Source organism: Larimichthys crocea, chromosome X, assembly GCF_000972845.2.
Source record: "Larimichthys crocea isolate SSNF chromosome X, L_crocea_2.0, whole genome shotgun sequence".
Lineage (NCBI taxonomy): Eukaryota > Metazoa > Chordata > Actinopteri > Sciaenidae > Larimichthys > Larimichthys crocea.
This window is the reverse complement of record NC_040020.1, coordinates 33,877,314-33,900,313: the sequence shown is the minus strand read 5'-3', so window position 1 is coordinate 33,900,313 and position 23,000 is coordinate 33,877,314. Positions and strand designations below refer to the sequence as shown.

General features: G+C 46.2%; 1 protein-coding gene across 4 annotated transcripts in view; it reads left to right on the top strand.

Moving 5' to 3' along the window:
• Positions 1-22,752, top strand: part of crebbpa (CREB binding lysine acetyltransferase a) — a 37,146-nt gene extending 14,394 nt beyond the window's left edge. Inside the window, exons 3-31 of one of the 4 annotated variants that reach the window (XM_019263979.2) lie at positions 1,313-1,492; positions 3,059-3,323; positions 5,580-5,693; positions 7,063-7,338; positions 7,585-7,684; positions 7,806-7,943; positions 8,073-8,190; positions 8,316-8,487; positions 8,930-8,992; positions 9,400-9,521; positions 10,443-10,655; positions 10,946-11,269; positions 11,569-11,748; positions 11,970-12,141; positions 12,700-12,818; positions 12,927-13,166; positions 13,750-13,838; positions 14,762-14,842; positions 15,031-15,087; positions 15,804-15,881; positions 15,977-16,044; positions 16,384-16,534; positions 17,416-17,562; positions 17,664-17,777; positions 17,908-18,073; positions 18,320-18,487; positions 18,674-18,835; positions 18,958-19,239; positions 19,509-22,752. In XM_019263979.2, the coding sequence (XP_019119524.2) occupies positions 1,313-1,492; positions 3,059-3,323; positions 5,580-5,693; positions 7,063-7,338; positions 7,585-7,684; positions 7,806-7,943; positions 8,073-8,190; positions 8,316-8,487; positions 8,930-8,992; positions 9,400-9,521; positions 10,443-10,655; positions 10,946-11,269; positions 11,569-11,748; positions 11,970-12,141; positions 12,700-12,818; positions 12,927-13,166; positions 13,750-13,838; positions 14,762-14,842; positions 15,031-15,087; positions 15,804-15,881; positions 15,977-16,044; positions 16,384-16,534; positions 17,416-17,562; positions 17,664-17,777; positions 17,908-18,073; positions 18,320-18,487; positions 18,674-18,835; positions 18,958-19,239; positions 19,509-21,800 (6,651 nt within the window). In that variant the 3' untranslated portion in view covers positions 21,801-22,752. Of the gene's footprint in view, positions 1-1,312; positions 1,493-3,055; positions 3,324-5,579; positions 5,694-7,062; positions 7,339-7,584; positions 7,685-7,805; positions 7,944-8,072; positions 8,191-8,315; positions 8,488-8,929; positions 8,993-9,399; positions 9,522-10,442; positions 10,656-10,945; positions 11,270-11,568; positions 11,749-11,969; positions 12,142-12,699; positions 12,819-12,926; positions 13,167-13,749; positions 13,839-14,761; positions 14,843-15,030; positions 15,088-15,803; positions 15,882-15,976; positions 16,045-16,383; positions 16,535-17,415; positions 17,563-17,663; positions 17,778-17,907; positions 18,074-18,319; positions 18,488-18,673; positions 18,836-18,957; positions 19,240-19,508 lie in introns of all 4 variants that reach the window. The other 3 variants (XM_019263978.2, XM_019263977.2, XM_010738979.3) reach the window with 3 other exon arrangements.
• The last annotated feature ends 248 nt before the right edge of the window (positions 22,753-23,000 follow it).

Here is a 23,000-nt window from a genome sequence, read left to right as displayed (position 1 = left end):
AAGTTGCTGACTCGCTAGTTTTTGACGATGAGTAATGTAATCATAACAAATACACGTGTACAGCTGTCCGTATTTATGACAGTGGTGTTTCATTCTGAAACTGGGTTGCACAAAATTGCAAAAATACAGACTTGTACACAGTGTTGCTATAAATCAAAGTGCCTACCACACCCATAAATCCAATATTGGCATCCAGCAGTTGTGCTGTCGATTTGCAACATGGGTACCAATGTCTGAACACAACCATATTAAAGGCAGAGCTGCAGCTAAATACGTTTTTCAGATCGTGGCACGATGAGATTTCTAACAGTTGCATGAAGGTGTGTTTTAGGGAGACCCGACCAGAGTCAGGAGGCACTGCAGCAGAAGCCCCTGTTGCCCATAGTTTTCAGGTTGGAGCAGGGTTTGTGGAGCATGGATAGGATATTTATGTTTGCAAAGTCACATGCTAAAAACAAATTGAGACTCTTATGGTATATATTGTCTTTCTGAGCGCAGGAAAGTCATTTGTTAGCCTTAATTAGCTGACAACCCTCAGCTATTTTTTATTTTAATTGCTCTAGCCCAACAGGATCTTGAGAATACGATAAAGTTATGGTTATTACCTGTCAAAAAGGCTAATGGAAGAATCATTTTGCCAAGACAGAACAGCATTTATCTGGCGGCTCCCTAACCTACCCACTGCAGTGTGGTTTTGTCTCGCTGCAACCTTTACTACCAAGCAGCTTAATGGCGGAGGTGGAGGAGAAAAGTTTGGAAATGTTTCTGTAGTTGAAGGCTGGAAAGTAATTCCTGCCAATAGCCCATGTCATGCTGAGCTGTCACGGTGCCAGAACACGGGCTGGTTTAGGCCGAACCAGGCACAGTCATCCTGGCACAGCGATGACGCGGCCTGCATTGACAGAGGGGGGTCTTGTAGTGACAAATTGCCATTTAAATGAAGGCGGAACCTTTGTTGGCACATGGATGCTGTTTTGACTAATGTAGTTAAATAATCACCACCAGGTCAATCATAATGCATCATAACATCCAGACTCCTAAAACCTGCCTAGCACTGACTCATGTGTTTATAGAAACGGTTTAGCTAATGGCGCCACATCATTTTCAGCCAGATGTTAGCAGCTAGTTGGGTAGTAGTTGGCTTTAGATGAGTTAAATGATAAATAATTGGGAGGACAGCGAGCAAACACGTTATATTCCTGTTTTAAACTGCTGTAGTTTTAGGCCGTGCAGCACTCAAGAGTTTTAAAATAGACTATACTGTCATTCTGTGAAACTAATGTTGCTAAATTATTCTATTTTTTCTTTCCAGATGGGCCTGGGCAGCAACGGGGGTCCATTTGGGGCCCAGCCCTACGGTCAGGGTGCCACAGGACCCGGCCAGCAGCTAAACCCTCAGCAGCAACTCCAGAACAAGGCCGCCCTTGCCAACAGCCTGCCACCGTTCCCCAGTGAGCTCAAAGGGGCTGCTGTCACTAGCGTGCCAAACATGGTTAGTACTGTTTACACATACAGTGTCATATTGCAGAGTTACCACTTTATTATCTTCATTATTGTTGTTATTATTACCAGCAGAGATGTATAGTAACGAAGTGGAACTACTTAAGTACTAAAATGCAGTATCTGTACTTTTTGGAGTATTATTTTTTTCCCCAACTTCTACTTTTACTGCACTACATATTTTTGATGAATTTAATACTTTTACTCCGATACATTTTTCATGTGCTGAATCGTTACTCGTTACTATTGTAGCGTCCAGCCGGACGTGTGATGAATGACGAGGCGATATTGAACAAACCTGCATTTATTGCTGAACGTTTGGTTACAGGACTCGGTTACTGTCGGCCGTAACCACGCCAAGAAACCGGCACAACAGTCCCGGTCTCACACATCAACCTCGCTCGTGCGGCGTACGTCATACACCTGACTCACCCTGGCGTGGTCTCTCACCTGCTCCCCCGCCCCCTCGCTCTCGCATTAGTTCAGACGCATTCACAGACCATGGGAAACTATAGAACTCTACCATGAACATTGAAACACTGTAACATTAGAGGTTGTGCCTTAATAAATATTTGAAATAATATAAACAACAGTACTTGTACTTGTACTTTTACTTGTACTTTTACTTTCAGTACTTGAGTAGCAATTTTTTACATACTTCTACTTGCAATACTTAAGTACAAAATATTTTGAATACTTTTACTTAAGTATGGTGTTTAACGAACACTTCTACTCAAGTCAGTTTTTTGATATAGCACTTGTACTTCTACTCCACTCCTTTACTCCAGTACTTTATACATCTCTGATTACCAGTCATTGCTCCACCAATGTCCAGTAGCCAGAATATTGAGACTAAAATAGTGATCTCGCCCCATAGCTTAGTTTAATTCCTGTTCGCTCAGTTTGTAGATGGATACCTTACTATGATACAAACCAATCAAATCTTGTATAAAGCTGCGACGTCAGCATTCATTCATAGGCAGAGCAGATGGTCAAACTGAGCCAGACAGCAGCCCACATTATCTTTCTAGCTCGAGTCTCGAATCTAACTTACAAACATGAACACACGTCTTGTCCTACACCAGAGCTAGTTGAACATGCGTCCACACACGGTAGGCCACAGCACAAGTTTGTCTCTCATTCACTACTGTGTGCACTGGCAGCCTGCCAGCTGCTGTCAATCAAACGCAGACAGGGGGACCCCTCACCAGCCAGCTGAGGCGAAATAGAGCATTTCCGTTGTGTGTACTAAAGTGTCAGAGGAGCAGCTCTAAAGGCTGCTGAACAAACAGAGATGCTTATTTTGCCCCTTGGTGTAAAGAAACTATCTGGACTTTGAACAGGCACATATCTCATGTGTCACTTCAGTGATAATAATGTATGCAGCTCCTGATGTTAACATAGTGTTAAATCATGACATCTTTGTTGTGATTGGTGACAGGAATGGCATCTCTACAGCTGCGGTATTGACAGCAAATAGAGATTAATAGCATCTTTTTAAGAACCCATTTCAATTTTGACATTTGTCTGCCTTTTCTTTTGTCAACCCATCCAGCAGCTCCAGCAGCAGCCTCAGCAGCAGGCGGCGATGCTCCCACTGGCTGGCGGTGGAGGTGTGGCAGTGCCTTCGGCAGGCCCCACGGCCGACCCAGAGAAGCGCAAGCTGATCCAGCAGCAGCTGGTCCTGCTGCTTCACGCACACAAGTGCCAGCGACGGGAGCAGGCCAACGGTGAGGTGAGGGCCTGCGCCCTGCCTCACTGCCGCACCATGAAGAACGTCCTCAACCACATGACTCACTGCCAGGCCGGCAAGTCCTGTCAGGGTGAGTCGGAGCATCTATTTACTGATAAAGACTCTGCTGCTGTGCGGTCACATTGAAGGGTTATGACCTGTCCTTATCAAACACTGTATCATCAGTCAGAGCGTTCACTACTACCAGTCTTTAACCACATGTATTTGTTGAAGGCGTCAGCATCGAGCACCCGATAGGTTTGCTCAAACCATGTCAAAAGATCAACAGAGTTTTAGAGAACCTTTGCTCCTGTGTTAGAGGAGCGTTGTGAATCTTTGGTTACTTACACAAAGGTCAAACCAAAAGTCACGTTTCGTGTTTTTCTGCAGCAAAGTTGTAAAATATAAAGATTTAGATTTTAGCACTATGTCAAACTTGAAAAAGTGAGCAGATAGTATTTTGGGAAAGGGCTGAATGAATTCTTGCCTTCAGTGAACATTGACAGTGATCATCTCATATTTGGGCATTAACACAAGGTGTTACCTTGAGCTCCAAACACTTGTCTTTGGCTTGACCACATAGCATTAAAAACAACACAAGAAACTCAGTGATGACAGACAGACAAAAATACAGAGATGGGCTTTGACGCACCATTTTAGTTTAATCGTATTCATACACTATTATATGTTTAGCTAACTCTTTTTAACATCCCCTCGTGGTCTCCATGGGGAGGTCAGCATCCTCACCATGTTTCCCTTGCCTCCTTGTCGGTCGTGCCGCTTGTCCAGAGTCAGCACAGGGGGATTTCCATCCATTCAAAAAACACACCACTCCACTCATGCCAACTAACTCCGCTGTTCCTCTCTCCACTTATTTCTTTCTCTGCTTCGGCGAGATCGTCGTCTTAAACCTCCAGTCCCTGCTCCTCTCCTCTCCCGTGTCAGCAGCAGCTTTGCTGCAATGAAGAAGAAAAAAAAAATCCCCTCAAGCTACTCTCATTTAAATTTGGCTGTGTCTTTGCTCTGCCCTTGGACTTGAATGCTTAAGTTCAGTTTCAAGCCAAACATACTCAGAGGCCAAGGTGTTTTAAGTGTGAAGGGGTCTATGTCTCTGCTCCCTGCATGCCAGCTCATTTCCTCTTGCTCGGGATCGCTGCTTCTCACTGCCACTGAAATAACCGTGGAGAGAGCTCTTGTTCCCCCGACATGCAGCCTCCATCTCCCAGGATTTTAGATTTATCTGATGTTTTTTTTGGCTCAGTTCATTTTCACCTGAGGGTCTCTGGAGTCTGCAGTATGACCGGTGCTATGATTGGACCTCAGTCCGGCGCCTTTCATCGTTCATCACTACATAGTGCATATCTGAATCCTCAAAAAACCATCAACATGATCCCGCTGTTTTGTTTGAGTCTTTGCCAGTAGTATTGGCGTCGTTACAAAGATAATAAAGTTTGTGTTTATTTGTGCAGAGCCCTTGGCACTTAAAGCCTTGTAGTAATTGTATATGAGGCTGCACTACGAAGTGCCAGGCAGCTAGCAAGGCTGATTTTAGCCCGCTTGTGATTTCTTGTCAGATTAGCTGCTAGCACATTGGCTTGGCCACAGATGATATGAAGCGGTTCAGGTTGTTCAGCCACGCACTAGGAAATACTGTTCAGCTTCCCTTTCCACTGGGCTTAGCTGGGCCTTCCAAGAGTGGAAATTAGTACAGTGAGCGGAGCCTGAGATCTTTGAGTTATTTCTTTTTTCTGCTTCCTCTCATTAACTTCTGCTGTCCATCTGTCTGACCTTTGTTAATGTCAGTTTTGCCTTTTTGTCTGTCTTTCTTTTGAACTTTCTGCAGATCCACATTTTCTACGTGGTGATGTTTTCATATAACCCATTTTCAGCCAGGTTACGAAGAAACTAACTTTCCTGGGAAACTCATGACTACCATGTTTTTCTAAAAAATGCAACGTTAAGACCGCAATTAGTCAGCAATTACCCACGAAAGCTGCTACAAGAAATGAACCTCAAATAACTTGCAGCGACATCTCACTGCCTGGTCAGCATGTGCTTACACCTTTTTGCACTCTTTATAAACTGAGCCATTTGTGTCTCAACCTGTCATTAAAAAACTGTACTATGAGTGAGATTGAATGAGTCTAAGATACAAGACGCAGCTTAAATGTTGCTGCTGTGCCGTGTGGTCGACATGGAACAAAAATAAGAAACATAAAAACGGTCAGAAAAATAGCTCTCATTTCTTTTATCATTACCGGGATAACCTGCGGCGATCAAACAGGGCAAACTGTCAGCATCGTTATTCTAAAACCTGTTCTCTTTCCATCTTTTTTGTTTCATGCAGTGGCTCATTGTGCGTCGTCCAGACAGATCATCTCCCACTGGAAAAATTGCACACGGCACGACTGTCCCGTCTGCCTGCCGCTGAAGAACGCCAGCGACAAGCGCACCCAGCAGCGTGAGTACTACTAGCAGGCTCCGACCAACTGTCGCTTAACAATTGTCAAGTCTCTCAGCATAACCACAGACAGCAAAACGTCAGGGCGCGATTACGTTTATTGACTGTGTTGAATGAGCGGGACATCTAGATATGGCAAGTTCTGGGTTTGTCTTACAAAGACTTCAATCTTTATCTCAGTCCTAACGGGAGATTATGTTAGTGTATCGATCTGTAACGGTCCACAGTGTGACCATATTTAGAAAGACTTAGACCTGCTTGCTGCCTTTCTGAAACAAGCCAGAAATGTCTGTGTCTGCGTGTACAATGTACTGTGTGTATATTTTGCCATTCAGACAAGTCGGGCAGCTTATTTCTAGCTTTGTGCTCCTTCACGATGACTAAAAGCGCTCGATGAGTAAGAGCGTGGTCCTGCTGGGTCTGTAATCTGACACACAGGGATAGAAGTGTGATGGAGGGAGAGAGGGAGGAAACAGAAAGTGTGTGCTCGAGGTTTCCTGCTGTGCCATTGGCTGTTGGGCTGTTTACTGTTACTCCCCACTAGTACAGAGCCGAGTTTGACACTCTCATACTAAAACTGCTTTTCTTTCTGTTTTGTTTTTCACTCACTCCATATAAATGTTGTCACAGGTTCACAGTCTGTTTCCTTTTATGGCCTTCCATGATTTTGATTCTCTGTGTTGGGCGCATTCATTTTTGGTATCTCTCTGGGTTACTTGCATTAGTTACTTTTAAACGTTCTCTCCTCCAATTTTTGTTCCCTCGCAGTTGTTTTTCTTCCCCACTTTTCAATCACTCACAGCATTCCGACGTTGGTTTGTCCCTGTTTGGCTTGCATGTTAAAGAACATGATGCCGGGGCTCGTGTCTCTCCTGCCAACACAAACAGAGCGCAGTATTTCTTTGTTCTGCCTCCTCCGATTTTTGTCTTTGCTCAAACTAAGAGCTTTTTTAGCCCGACCAAAGCCTGAACCCAGAGAAATATGCTAATGCTCTGTCCCCCGAAGGGATTTATGCATTTATTCAGTTCACTGCTGTTTAAAGCATTTAGCCTTCCATTAATGTTCTCACTGTATCATGATGCCATGTGACTGCATCTTACCACAGGTCAAAGTGTGTATGCGTGTGTTTTTGGTGCTACTTTAAAAAAATAAATAATATATATATTTTATTTTTTTTTACCGAAACACTTTTCTTTATATTTATTGGGCTTGGCACACAGTATCAACATTTGCATTTTGTTTATGTACTCTAGCTGAAGCACCAGTAGAGTAAGCAAGGTGATCAACATTGTGATCTGCCAACAGTGTATTCAGTATGATTGTATTTGAATGTTTTGGACTGACTGCTCCGTCTCGCTCTCCCTCCAGCCAAGCTGAGCTCCCCCAATACGGGCCTCCAGAACCCCATGTCCTCAGTTGGTGTAGGCCAGCCCAGTGCTCCCACCATCAATACCTCAACCCCCATAGACCCCAGCTCCATGCAGAGAGCCTATGCGGCACTTGGGCTACCATACAGCAGCCAGACGACCGGGCAGGCCCAGCCCCAGCAGGCCCCGGGCCCAGGACAGACTCCAGGCACGCAGAACGCACAGGCCCAGCAACAACAGCAGCTTCCGCAGCCCATGAGATCCATCAATGCACTTGGTAAAAAACAAAACAGGCTGATTTATGACTAGATTTTGCAACTGCAAGGCTCTTAAATGTGTTTGAATAAAGTGTGTGAAACAAATCTGACAACATGTAGGTATGAGTTTTGAAATTGTGAAGGAAAAGAATTGCTCAAGCGGCGTTTTACTCTTTTCTTTGTTCTGTCGAAGCTGTGGCAGCCATTCAGGGCTCGATTTTGAAATCTGGGCGTAGCTGTTTGCTCATAGCGGTGTGTATTTACAGGTAACCAGATGGCTCTTGGAGGTGCGGCAATGGGCGTGACCACTTCAGATCAGACAAACCTGCACACAGACTCCCTTCCTAACGCACTCAACACTAACAAGTCAGTCCCCGCCAATAATTACAATGCATTTGTTCACTGTAAAACTTTTGTCTCACTTGCAGGAAACTTAAATGAATTCAACTAAATTACTTTGTAACCTTCCTCCTTTTTCCGCCTTCAGTCAGCTGCTGTCAGACGGGTCAGCTGTGGGCTCAATGGGCAACCTACCCACAGCAGCACCCATCTCTGCCACAGGCACCAGGAAAGCCTGGCATGAGCACGTCACTCAGGACCTGCGCAATCACCTCGTACACAAACTGTAAGTGCATACCCCTGTTGGGCAGATGTAACACTTTGTGAAAGCTTTCTTGTTATTCACCCTCCCTTGCAAAGTCTTGGAGGACAGTAGCGGATATTCACTGCTGCAAATTTTGTTCTTCCGTGACAGAGTACAAGCCATATTCCCTACCCCTGACCCGGCAGCTTTGAAAGACAGACGAATGGAGAACCTGGTGGCCTACGCCAGAAAGGTGGAGGGAGACATGTACGAGTCAGCTAACAGCCGGGTAACTTGAATTGTTCAACTTGTCAAGGCCACACACGACAAAACTTTTAGCACAGCCACAAAATAAACAGAATGCATGTCGTTGTTTTTGCTTTAACTTTACTATCTGCTCTTCCCTCCGTCCAGGATGAGTACTATCACTTCCTGGCTGAGAAAATATATAAAATCCAAAAGGAACTGGAGGAGAAGAGGCGCTCAAGGCTACAGAAGCAGATCATCAACCAGGCACCTCTGGCCGCACAGGGGACGCAGCAGCCCACCCTCCCCCAGCCCAATGCCTTCGGCCCAAGGCCACAGAGTGAGTACAAGATGTTTTTGAACAGTTTTGGACAACTAATTATGACTATCATACATAAAGTGAACTGATATTTTAGGCAGTTTCACCAATTTTCATCCAATAGAAATATAACGTATACACTGTATTATCCTGTGAGATGATTATGGGGACGTCAGCCTGTGGTAGATGTCGCTTTTCTCTCTCTTTCTGGTTGTATTAGGCCATGGCATGAAATATTTGTTATCTTGTCTATAGATGGGCTTTATCCATATACTTGACATTCCCTATGTCCAGACATTGATCCTGTTTTCAGTAACTTCAGTCCATTTGTTATATTCTTGGATAAAGTTGAGATAATAAGTGCAGCTAATGTGATTATTTGGCTTTTTTCCCCATCACAGCAGGTTACTTCGTTCTACATGTTGTCGTTTGGTTCAATGTTTGTTTTCTTTCTGCTTTATAGATGGACCTGTTCCTCTGCCTAACATGCCAAATCAGATCATGAATCGCATGCAGGTTTCACAAGGTATGTGAATGTCTTGCAATGCTTCCACATGGCCTTTTCATCTTCCTCATCAGATTACATAAAAACACAGTCAGTCAAAGCCAAAAAAAAGACAGCGGAACACTAACAAGAGATAAAAGAAGCAAAAAGGATGAAGGAGGTTGTAGAGAACAGCATTAAAAAATAACTCAAGCTGACTTATCTTGAACATGTAAATGAGGAAGAGCAAATTCACATGCACACGCTTTAGATGACATGAAAGGGAAGAGACTGTTCATCTGCTTCTTGGTTGTGCGAGTACTTCACTTGAACCTAATTTATGTTCGAAAGAACAAAACACTTCAGCACTGTCCTATCATTGTTCTGTGCCTCTGCACTTGAGTTTTGTGTGTCTATTGTTGAGCGCTGTGGTCCACTCTTCTTTACAGGAATCAACCAGTTCAACCACATGGCTCTGCCCAATGCCCAGATATCCCAGGCACCAATGGGAGCCCGAGCTGCCTCGCCGATGAACCACCCACAGCAAATGAACATGAGCTCCGTGCCAGCGGTGAGGCCCGGGCAGAAAATGACAGTACACACACATGTAGACACAGATAGACGTACACAGGCATGTAAGTAATCCCAGTTTCTGGTAAATTCCCACTCTGCCTGACTGCTCAAACTAGTGCAGGCTTATTAAATATGTAGTCGACCTCTTGGGTCATGAGCGGCTGGTGAATTTTAAGATGGTAAAAAGGTTCAGCAAATAACCTGTAAATTAAAGAGCAGACAGTTTCTCACTCTGCAGTGTCACATTTAGCCAAATTATGCCAAGCAGAGCTTTTAGGAACCCAGGTGTGGGACGGAGGCTTTGACCTTTTTTAGTACAAAATAATATGTCTGTTATTACATTGTTAAAGGACAGGACTGCAGTGAACACAAGGTGCATCTGTCATGGCCATTTTTGTGAATATGAGCCCTGCTTAAATTGGTTGATTTTAAAAAGCAGCGCTGATGCATCAGTGGGGCTCTAGTGGGGTTGCATGTGTCTTTAATCGATCGTTGACTCGGTGTAATAATGAAAATCCAATGAGAGGCAAACTTGATGCTTTTGATTTAACAATCGACGCTGACAGTAAATGTTTTGAATCATGTGAAATCGTCTGTCCCAGCTTTTCTGGAGGACATAAATTCGATGTGACGAAACATGCAGCTTGTTCTTGTTTGACAACAAAAAACAGGAGTGGATTAAACATAAAATCATTTTAGCATTATAGACGAGATGGACCATCAGCAGGCAAGAGAAATATCGATCTGCTAATCACACTGACAAACACAAGTACAGCCTAATTGTAGATAAAAGAAATTAATTCTGTAACGTTGTTGCACTGACGTGAGTGATAGTTCCCACGGCTCATGCTTCTGGTTTGGTCGCTGGAAACTCCCAATCGCTCTGCTCATAGTGACGTCCTCTTTTCCTGCCTTGTAGATGGGCATGTCTCCCTCCAGGATGCCTCAAGCCCAGGGCATGATGGCCGGACACGGTGGCGGTAACATGGTAGGCCAGACGGCCAGCCAGGGACAGTTTCTTGCTCAGACCCAGTTCCCTCCAGGATCTGCTGCAGTCGCTGCAACAGGCGCAATGAATGTCACCGTGGGGCCTGGCATGGGCCAGCCACCCGCGCAGGCTGCCGTCACCCAGGTGAGACGTGAAGAGAGTGTGAAGCTGTAGTAAATCATTTTGGATATTTCAGTAATGCCACAAACTACCAACTACTCATGCTAATTCCAACTAGCTGCTGGGGAACTAAACTCAAACTACTCCCACCAATCATATGTGCACTAATTGCCCTTAAATTGTTCTCATGCCAATCACAAGGTGCTCTCTAATCCTTAAATTGTGTGTGGTGTTGTGTTTGTTTGACCTTTTATGTTTGTCTGCTTATCTTGTGTGTGTGTCCGCCTGCCCTTTGTGTGTGTCCTTCTCTCCAGCAGCAGCAGCAGCAGCAGCAACAACAGCAGAGCGCTAACCTCCCCATGAATGCACTTGGCCCCTCGCTGGGCCCTCAGCTAGCCTCCTCCCAAACCCCCTTGCACTCCACGCCTCCGCCTGCTGCCTCCTCCGCCTCTACGGCTGGGGGGGCCACTAATCTGCCGCACCCCCAGCCCTCCAGCCGCAGCTCCACTCCCACCCTCCCTGGCCCTGCCCCAGCCCCGGGTGCCACCCCGCCCCGCCCCACCCAGCCCCAACCCCAGGCGGAGCTCCCCGCACCAGCGCAGACGCAACCCCCACCTCCTCAACCCCCCACCACGCCGGTGAGACCGAGACCCTCCGCATGCCCTCCGCTCTGACTCCCCCTTCCCATCCCTCTGATTGCCATGTACCAACCCGCCTCATCCACATCCACCTTTCTGTCTGTTAACTGCATCTTCACTGTTTGTAGCATCCATCACAAAGGAAGCGTTCCATCTTCCAACTTAAGGCAGCCATGAATCAATATGGGAGGTGTTCATCTGTGCTGTGGCTTCAGCTCTGCATGCAAAGAAAGCAATCGCGCCTGTTTACCAGCACCTCACATTTGTCTACTCTTGTCTCTGCCTCTCATGTGTTTCAGCTGTCTCAATCAGGAGCCAGTCTGGATAACCGGGTGCCCACGCCGGCCTCAGCCGCCAGTGCCGACCTGCACTCGCAGCATGTTGGAGCAGACCTGCCCGTGCAGGAGATCAAAGCTGAGACACATCATGACCAACAGGAGTTTGAGGCCGCTGGCGGCAAAACTGAGCCCAAGATGGAGGTGAGTTGACTCGAAGCCATCAAATAAAAAATGTCAATCATTTCTTTTGTCTTGCTTTGCGTACATGTTATAGAGTTATGACACTCCTTCATCTGTAACTCGTCACATTATCAGTAAAGCGAGAGTTTCAAGAAACATCTAAACTCTCACTTCACTTCAGGTAATGACAAGGAAAACGTATGTCTGTTGTGTTGTGACTGATTTGCCTTTTTGTCTTGCAGACTGAGGAAGACTCTGCTTCAACGCTGGTGAAGAAGGAGGAACCAGAGGAAAAGCCGGAGCCAATGGAGGTGGAGGAGAAAAAGCCGGAAATGAAGACAGAACCCAAAGAAGAGGAAGAGGGTGGAGCCAACAGCACGACCTCCTCGTCCCCCTCTCAGTCACGGAGGAAAAGTGAGTCTGATGCCAAAGGATGAATAAAATCTTTGTAGAGGCTTTCAGTCATTGCCAGTAATGTTAATTCGCCTTCACTGCCAACTGCGAGACAGTCGTGGCTTATTTAGAGCCTTATATAAACTTATTGTTAAAACAATATTAGTCTGGCACTGGCTCTGAACAATATCCAGACTGTTGCAAGACTTCCGTGATCTTACGAGCGTTTTACACAAGTAATGAATGGACTGTGAAGGCCTACGCCTAATGTTTCTGTTGATTTGCAGACGAGGAGGAATAATCAAAACTCTTGCAAATGTAACACAGAGTCGATGTGCTGTTGTGTTTCAGGTAGAAAGGGTGATGTGATACTTCATCAGACAGTATAACCGGGACAGGATTTAATGTTGCTACAGTTTACTTGTAGTCTGTAGTGTTCAGAGAGTCGGTCTGTGAAAAGCTCATCTGAAATGTCTTTTAAAGATATACGATGAAAGTCTAGCATAGAAAGGTTATCACAATCCCCCTTCTTCCTCTTTTTATCCTGGATAGTAAAGTTGTTCTCTTCATTTTTTTCAGTCTTTAAGCCCGAGGAGTTGCGCCAGGCTCTGATGCCGACCCTGGAGTCTCTCTATAGGCAGGACCCCGAGTCGCTGCCCTTCAGACAGCCGGTGGACCCCATGCTTCTGGGTATCCCGGTAGGTAGCACACATGCACTTACCGCCAAATGTTCATATGTGAAACAAACCCTTTTGAGCTCCTCTGGCTGTAACATATTTTTTTCTTTTTGTCCTTTTCTTTCTTAGGACTACTTTGACATTGTTAAGAACCCGATAGACTTGTCTACAATAAAGCGTAAGCTCGACACTGGCCAATACCAAGAGCCCTGGCAATACGTCGACGATGTCTGGCTGATGTTCAACAACGCCTGGCTTTACAATCGCAAGACGTCCCGCGTCTACAAGTACTGCTCCAAGCTGGCCGAGGTGTTCGAGTCAGAGATCGACCCTGTCATGCAGGGCCTGGGATACTGCTGCGGAAGGAAGGTGAGATGACGGGGGTGGACAGCAGGGAAGTTAATGATACAGTAAATGGGATGGGAATGAAATGATGAGAAAGCATCGACGTGAGAGAGATGGTTTAGCCATGAGCGGCTCATTTTTGCGATGTGGCTGCCAAATTAATAAAGATCCGGTGTTAACTTCCTGTTTCACTCTTGGATTTTGTTTCTTGTAGTTAAAAACAAGCAAAAGCAGTTTGACCCAGTCGGCTGAGTTTTACATCTCATCGTGTGATTGTGAATATTTTATTCACTGGGCACTGAAGATGAGTGAGCCGGTTGCACAGCAGACATTTTGACCTTTCACAGCTGGAAAAACAACAGCAACTCACTTTCATTAAGTGTCCATTAACAGTGACGGTGGACCTGAACGCACAACAGCAGGACCTCCACTAAGTGTCATTAACACACATGTGCTGCTGTGACACTTAAAAATGTCTGCTTTAAAAAAAAGTCCATTCAAAAAGAGCTCAACTTTATAATAACTCATAATTACTGGATAATTTTCCTGCTGCAGATTTTAGTTTGAAATGTTTTGACCATGTTTGTCATCTCTCGTGTGCCTGTAGTACGAGTTCTCCCCTCAAACCCTCTGTTGCTATGGGAAGCAGCTCTGCACCATCCCTACTGGAGGCACATACTACAGCTACCAGAACAGGTCTGTATGTGTGTGTGTTTGGCTGTAAGCACAACAGTGTGCAGCATATGAAACAATATGGCACCAGCTGAAATCTTAAACTCACTGAATCATCTCGTACACGTCACACATTTGCATGCACAGGTGTTTTTTGATGGGCAATAAATGAAGTCATTTGAACTGTATTACGCACCTCCTGCATCCTGGGAACTGTCCTTTGTAGGGACCGCTGTGATCCAGGCAGTAGTGTCATCCTGACAGCTTCGGGTTTAATGGCTCTGCCTCTCCCAGTCCCGGCACTGCACGAGACTACAAAATGATTTCGCTCACAACAACAATTTATTAACAGTCAGGTTCCACATAAAGGGAAACACTTTTATACCTTAAACTCAAAAGAGCTGAGACGGAGCAAGAGCGACAAAGCAGTGTGTTGACTGTTTTTAGGGTTTTTTTTGCTTAGCATGCATAGAGGGAATGCATGAATTCAGTGCTGCTGCCCCCTCTCTGGTACGCCAGATGAAAATATAATGCTTCGGCCATAAACAGTGTTGCCCATCATTGCCTTTTCCGCTCAGTCGAAAGCCAGCAGATGCTTGTACTACGTTCCCTTGCACCGCCTGCTGTATGAACTGTGTAACTGCAGCCCTCTTTTCCACACTTAAACTGGCCACTTTGAGAGCGCAGCAGCAGAGCAGCAGTAGTGATAGAGCACGGGCTGACAGACAGCACGAGGCTCCTGCAGCGCAGTCCATTTACACTCTCAACGGGAGTTCAGGGATTCCCCTGCTCTGTTATTAAACGCGAAACACAAGTGTTGTTTTGTGCAGTTACATCGGACAGTTGTCGAACACTGAACACGTTTTTGTACTCCATTGAAAACAAACACAAGGAGCTGCGTTTAACTGCTCCGCTACATGTAAAGTGTTGAATGTGTGTTTTTGCAGGTATCATTTCTGCGAGAAGTGCTTCAATGAGATCCAGGGGGAGAGCGTGACGTTGGGAGATGATCCTGCACAGCCACAAACGTAAGTAAACTGACTGTCGATGAACCCACCATGAAAAAACTAAACAAGCTGCAGTTTTTTTGGCAACATATTGTGAGGCCTCCTGTTTTTTTGGAGGTAGTCAAAATATTTTTGAAGGGCGCACCTCACATTAGCACTGCGTCTGTGTGCATCTTGTTTTTCTCACAACTGCTTCTCTGACACTTCAGGATGATATCGAAAGACCAGTTTGAGCGGAAGAAGAATGATGTACTGGACCCTGAACCGTAAGTAGACACAAACTCAACAGTCCTTCAGTGAGATGGACTGAAACGTGTCGTTTAAGTGCTCATTTTTCAGAAGTTAGTTCCATTAATGTTGAATAATCGTTTTTTACTGCCTTTTCCTATTTCCTTTTTTTCCTGATCACATCTTAAAAAGTTATTTCTCTCTCACATCTGGCTTTGTTTGGGTGCTTTTGGTTCACAGTCTGCATATTTTCACTCTGGTGCTCTCTGATCAATCACTCCGGTTTCAGTCCTGCCCTGAGGCATCTCAACAGCGCCACCTGCAGAGTGGAACTCTGCACTGTATGTGCAATGAGAGTTTTCCATCAGAGAACACAGGGCCTCATTTCTTTTATATGCAGTGGCTATCTTTCACATTGTCATATTGACTTTGTGTTAAATAAGACGATTCCATGATACTTAATCCCCCCACAAAGGCGCACTTGCATTGGCTTGCTTGCAAGTGCGTAACGACTGGAGGAACATAACCTTGAATGGGGACGTTTCTGTTGTTTGCTACCTTGCCGGCAGTAGTAAAGCGGTCCACGTTCGTACAAACGATGTTCTCCACCGAGAACATGTTTTCATCCTTGTCAGAGCACATGTAGAAGTATTGTAGATGTAGTGTGAAATGTGTTAAATGTCTCATTGAGGGACTCCTTGGAAGGAGGACATGTAAGTAATGTCTTACTTAACGTGTGCTTGTTCTTCTTCAGGTTTGTTGAATGTAAAGACTGTGGACGGAAGATGCACCAGATTTGCGTCTTACACTACGAGGTCATTTGGCCATCCGGGTGAGACGTCAACATCTACCTTGATTAGATTGAGCATATTTTAATTGCGTCAATTGTCGCACAAAGTTTTGACTCATCTCGCTTTCTTTTTTCAGATTCATCTGTGACAACTGTTTAAAGAAGAGTGCAAAAACACGGAAGGAAAACAAGTTCTCTGCCAAACGTCAGTTCACGTCTCGACATTTTGAGTTTCAAATATATTGCAGTTTTTGTCTCGCAAGCACTGAGGACACAAAATAATCGAAACCACCTCCACCTGCACACGGGGTGCATATGTCTCTCTCAGTGGCTTTCCTGCAGTGGCTGCTTTGTTTTATTGATGTTGGCCTTGTGGTTTCATTGGTATTCTCATTCATTGGTGTTTGTTGCCCTTGAGAACGTATGACCTTTATGGCATATGCTGTTAACAGATCTAAGCTCTCATGGTCTCACACCAAACAGTTCTTGTGATTTTGAGTTTGTTTTTCTTTTTTGATTTGACGTTTCTCTTTGTGCACCATAGGGCTCCAGTCGACACGATTGGGAATGTACATAGAGGACCGTGTGAATAAATACTTGAAGAGACAGAACCACCCAGAGGCCGGAGAGGTGTTTGTGCGAGTGGTCGCGAGCTCCGACAAAACGGTGGAGGTGAAACCAGGCATGAAAGCCAGGTGAGCACATCGCTGACAGGAAGACTGGTTCAAATCATTCAATTTCAATCAGAGACCACCCCATAAACCGCCTCATAATTCTAAGTAACGGATCCTTTGTTGTGTTACTCATTCAGTATTTTCTTATTTATGAACTAAAGTTGCCTTGGTCGAATAAATGAACAACCAAAAAGAGTCCATAGTCAAGATGAGCTAGGCCATAATGTTAAAGACAGAATACTCTGCCCTCTTTGATTTGTAGATGCAGTGACACAGCTCGCATTTGTCCTGAGCTTATTTTTATTGTCCCTGCCATACAAAGCTGAATGCCCTCTATAAAGCTTTTATAACCACTCAGAGTGATTGTGGAACCTGCATGTTAGACAAGATGGAGTACACACCCTCCATGCGTACCTCAGAGGGGTCGTTCACGGTTTCATTGCACAGGATCAAAGTCTGTGATGCTCATCCCATCCTTACAGGCCAAGAAGCTGTTATCTTCAGGTTGACTGATATAAGGCTGTTTGCTTTTTAGTGACTCACTTGAATTGACTTGAATCGTCCCATTATGCTCTCGAGTGTTACAAAAAGCAGCGTCACACAAGAGAGCTTGTCAGGCAGCTCATGACTCTTAAGTTTCCAAGAAGCCTTTATAGTCACAGTGAAATTTAAACAATGCTTTTAAAACTGTTTATAAAAAATGTATGGACTGTATTTATGGAGCTGTGGAATACTTGAGATGCTTTTGTGGCAGCATACCGAAGAGAGAAACCTTCATATATATAATCACATCTTTCCCAACATCATATCACACCTCAGTGTGTGAGCAGGTTATAACTGAAGACTGAACATCAATAAATGTTCTATCGTCGCTAATATTTGGCTTGTCTTTATCACGACAGGTTTGTTGACACGGGTGAAATGCCCGAGACCTTTCCCTACAGAACCAAAGCACTTTTCGCCTTCGAGGAGATTGATGGCGTGGACGTTTGCTTCTTTGGCATGCACGTGCAGGAGTACGGCTCTGAGTGCCCATTCCCCAACACTAGGTGTGTACTGCACTGTATATGACACGTAGTAGTAAAAGAAGGAAACTGCGGGTGCTTTTTCTGTGTAAAATTGACCATGTTCCTTCTGTTCACCTCCACAGACGGGTCTACATATCATACCTTGACAGTATTCACTTCTTCAGACCTCGGATTCTACGAACAGCAGTGTACCACGAGATCCTCATCGGCTATCTAGAATATGTCAAGAAACTCGGGTGAGCCTTATTCTGGTACTCCTCTCCACTTCACCTCCAGAAAGACTGACAGGATTCAGGTCTGGGCAGCAAATGTCCTCTGCTATACACAGTCGCTCTGGTCTTATGTTTGGTCTGCATATGCCTGCAGGTATGCCCAGGGCCACATCTGGGCATGTCCGCCCAGTGAAGGAGACGACTACATCTTCCACTGCCACCCTCCTGACCAGAAGATCCCAAAACCGAAGAGGCTACAGGAATGGTACAGGAAGATGTTGGACAAGGCCTTTGCAGAGAGGATTCTGCACGACTACAAGGTAGACGAGAAAATGTCTTTAAGTAGTGGAACAAGGCATCCGTCTGAACATGGGAATATTTAAAAGAAAAGGCGGTTTTACATGTGTTAATGTAAAACTTCATTCATCTGTAAAGTAAACTCATAATCGGAGCATGGTTGCTACTTTGTTAGTATTAACAGGTGAACACGCTCAGTGTGTTTGATTACCGAAAACAATTAAATCTTCAGTAGCTTCAATCATCAACGCTTTTTGTTTTCCTCTCAGGATATCTTCAAACAGGCAACAGAGGACCGCCTGACCAGCGCTAATGAGCTGCCGTACTTCGAAGGCGACTTCTGGCCAAACGTGCTGGAGGAAAGTATCAAGGAGCTGGAGCAGGAGGAGGAGGAGAGGAAGAAGGAGGAGAACACAGCTGCCTCTGAAACCCCTGAGGTGTGAACATTGTGTCATGCTTTGTTGACGTGGTACTGTGCATAACGATTACAGCCATTTTGCACTCCCAAGCTTCTACAGATTAAATATTCTTTAATCGACCACTCCTTTTTTAAGAAGTCCGTAATCAACATAGTGACTTTATGTTCTCGTTTAACGAGATTTCTTATCGGATATCTACCACAGGGTACGCCAGGCGACAGCAAAAACGCTAAGAAGAAGAACAACAAGAAGACTAATAAAAACAAGAGCAGCGTGAGCCGAGCCAATAAGAAGAAGCCTGGGATGCCGAATGTAGCCAATGATCTATCCCAGAAGCTGTACGCCACCATGGAGAAGCACAAAGAGGTCAGACTTGCTTTGTCTTTAGACTGGTTTGAAGATAAACGGGTGTTTTCTTTCTTTAACATTTGTGTATGAAGTCAGAAGCATTCGTTTCATTCTCATTTGTGTCTTTTCCTCTGCTGAAGGTGTTCTTTGTAATCCACCTCCACTCTGGCCCCATGGCCAACACCCTGCCGCCCATCGTTGACCCTGACCCCTTGCTGTCTTGTGACCTGATGGACGGCCGCGATGCCTTCCTGACTCTAGCCAGGGACAAACACTGGGAGTTCAGCTCCCTCCGAAGGTGCAAGTGGAGTACCATGTGCATGCTGGTTGAGCTGCACAACCAGGGACAGGATCGCTTTGTCTACACTTGCAACGAGTGCAAGCACCACGTGGAGACACGCTGGCACTGCACTGTGTGCGAGGTGAGTTGCTACGTATTAGTAGCGTTGTGTTTTTACATTGGAATAACTCACAGCATCTGAACCAATTCAACCACGCAGTGTAAAAAGAGTTAATTATAAGTTGAAGTCTGCAAGACAGGTGATAAATCAGGAACTATAATTACGGACTCCAACAAGTTTTTTTTAATTCATCACATCAGTCGTGCCTTTCTGAAATGTTTGATAAATGTTTCTATCAGACTTTGTTAGACTTGTTTTAATGACTTTTCCTCGTGTGCCCTTTTCTGCAGGACTTTGATCTGTGCATTAGTTGTTATAACATAAAGGGACACGAGCACCAGATGGTGAAGTGGGGTCTTGGTCTGGACGATGACAGCAACAGCCAGAGTGGAGAGGCCTCCAAGAGTCCACAGGAGAGCCGGCGCTTAAGTATCCAGCGCTGCATCCAGTCCCTGGTCCACGCCTGTCAGTGTCGCAATGCCAACTGCTCTCTGCCGTCCTGCCAGAAGATGAAGCGAGTGGTGCAGCACACCAAAGGCTGCAAGCGCAAGACCAACGGTGGCTGCCCCGTATGCAAGCAACTTATCGCTTTATGTTGTTACCATGCAAAACACTGTCAGGAGAACAAGTGTCCTGTCCCGTTCTGCCTGAACATCAAGCACAAGCTTCGCCAGCAGCAGCTGCAGCACAGGCTCCAGCAGGCCCAGCTGATGAGAAGAAGAATGGCCACCATGCAAGGCAGAACCATGCCGCTACCGTCCCCGCCGGCCTCAGCTGCCCCGAGCACTCCCACTCCACATGCCCAGCCCAACACTCCCCAGACGCCCCAGCAGCCACTCTCCAACCAGCCGCAGACGCCCAACTCAGCAGGGGTCATGTCTCCCACTTTCTCCAACACACCACGCAATGGCCAACCGCAAGCACCGGTGTCTCAGGGCAAGCCTGGGCCCCAGGCCTCCCCTCTGCACCAGCAGCAGTCCCCTCTCCCTCAGCCACCTCAGCAGCTACAGCAGCAGCCTCCCCTCGCTGCGGTCAAGATGGCACGGCACATCGAAATGATGGCACAGGCCCAGCAGAACTACCGGGTCAACATAAACGGCATGCCCATGAACCCCCAGCAGCCACAGCAGCGCATGACCGGACCAATGCAGCCACCCATGCAGATGGTGCCAGGGCCCCGGGGTCCACAGGTCATGCAACCAGGCATGGCCCCGGGACAATGGCCTGGAGCTGCAGGGCCCATTCAGGCAGCTCAGACTCAACAACCAGGCCTTGTTCCGGGTCAGACCCCACAACAGGCCATGACCATGCAGCGAGCCATGATGGCTCCAGGGCAGCAACCTCAGCAGGCCCAGAGGATGCTGATCCCACAGCAGCCTGGTGCTCGGCCACAGACACCCCAGAGACCTGGTGCTATTGCACCCAACGCCCTGCAGGACCTTCTCCGCACCCTCAAGTCTCCCAGCTCCCCGCAACAGCAGCAGCAAGTCCTAAACATCCTCAAATCAAACCCTCAGCTAATGGCTGCCTTTATCAAACAGCGAACAGCCAAGTATCACGCAAACCAGCCGCAGCAGCAGCAAGCAGGTCAGCAACAACAGCCTGGTATGCCAACAATGCAGGCCATGGCCATGCCAGGAGGGGCAGTGCAGAGGCCGGGGATGCCCCCTCAGCAGCCACAGCAGCCTCCTGCACAGGGCATGGCTGCATTAGGAGCTCAAGGGCAGATGATGAACCCAGCACACAACGCCAACCCCAACCCGCAGCTCCAGGAGCTCTTCCGTCGGCAGATGTTAAGACAGCAGCAGCAGCAACAACAGCAGCAGCAGCAACAACAACAACAACAACAAGGAGTGATGCCTCAGGGCCATCCTGGCCAGTTCCCTGCTCAAGCACAGGGCACGGCGGCTACATACTCCCAGCTCCGCATGCAGCAACAGCAGCAGCAGATAGCCATGCAGGCTGGTGCAGGAGCAGCTGGAGGACCCATGGGCCAACTCCCACCCATGGCTCAGATGGCGCAGTCTGGCATGGGGATGGACTCCACCCAGAACTTACTGCATCAACGAATGCTCCAGCAGCAACAGCAGCAGCAACTTCCCCAACAGCAGCAGGCCGTCCTCAAGCAGCAAATGGGCTCTCCTGCGCAGCCCAGCCCCATGAGCCCCCAGACCCACCTGCTGGCCGGCCAGTCCCAGGGTGGAGGCCACCTCCCTGGCCAGCCCACACTAGCCAACGCCCTCAACAACCAGGTCCGCTCCCCAGCGCCAGTCCAGTCTCCATGTCCACCCTCGCAACAGCAGCCCCAGCAGCAGAGGCCACATTCCAGCCCCTCACCACAGGTCCAGAACCAGCCCCAGCCCTCGCCACAGCACCCACATCCAACACACTCGGGATCCCCCCACCCGGGACTTGGAGGCCCTCTGTCAGGGTCCATGGAGCAGGGACACTTGGGGACACCAGAACAGAGCGCCATGCTACCGCAGCTTAACACGCCCAACAGAGGAGGGCTGAACAGTGACTTAGGGATGGTGGGAGATGCTACAGGGGACACTCTGGAGAAGTTTGTGGAGGGATTGTAGCAATTTCTGCTGGGAACTAAAGAACACAATCTTACTCCCAGGGACCCCATCCTCCCTCACCTCTCCATCCTAGGTTTCCCTTGGACTCTTTATCCCGTTAGAGGGCTCTGTTTGTTCTTTCTAAGGCTGAGAACGTTTTTTTTTTGTTGTTTTTTTTGTACTGACATGTAAAAAGTTTCAACTGTTGTAAAAAGAAAAAAGAAAATTTGGTTGAGGGGGTTAAAAAAAAAAAAAGTCAACACTTCTTGGGAATGTAATTGTTTCCTAAACCCAAGTGATGGGTGTTTCTTCCTTAAGATGTTGAGGGATTTGCAAGTTGCTTCTTAAATGAAATTTAAATCACAAAGGATATATTTTTTTGGTTGAGACCAAATGTGTTCAATACTCAATTTATTTTTGGTTTGTTTTTGGTATGATTTCATGCCTTTCTCGTTTCTTTTTTCTTTCTTTTTTTAAGAAAATGTACAATTGCATTATATTATTCATATCTTTTTATTTTGTACCTTTGGAAAAGAAAGTAAAAAGCTTTTTTTTGTTTGTTTGTTTTTTTGTTTTGTTGAAACTGTAAAATAATTTGTCTGGGATTTGGGCCAGGTTTTTGTTCTCTTCTCCAGCTGTCATTCCTGGCAATTGTAATCTATAGTTGTACCATTACTCCAAGACGATGCGTTCAGGGACCGTTCCCCTCTTTGTGTGTATGAAGAGCACTCAGTTGTATTAAAATAGGAAATGGACTGCGGCAGGTTGTGTATACACGGGCATGTATGCAGGCGCACATGAAGACACTGACACACAAACTCTCCACAGTCACTAAAATAACTACAGCTCCGACTGGTTTCACAAACACAGACAACAAAGGACTGCAACCTACATCTCAGTGGCCTGGAATTTGGAAATCTGTCTTGCAGGTGTAGAAAATCATTGCTTTGACATTAAAAAAGAATTTGTCATACTTTTTTGTCATACAAATGTTGTAAAGTGTAAAGAGAGTGTGAGAAAGAGACCAGCCCCCTAAGCTGAGGTGGAATGATCACCGGTTGTTTGTAGGCCACATCTCGGATGACGCCCCATCCTCTAAATTTTACACTAAAGCTGTGTGCTATGTAGAGATGAAGGGCACGTTTGAGATTCACCCTGAGGAAAACTAAATGTTATCAAGCCTCATTCCTCTCTCTCAAAAACTTGAATTGGGGGGGATTT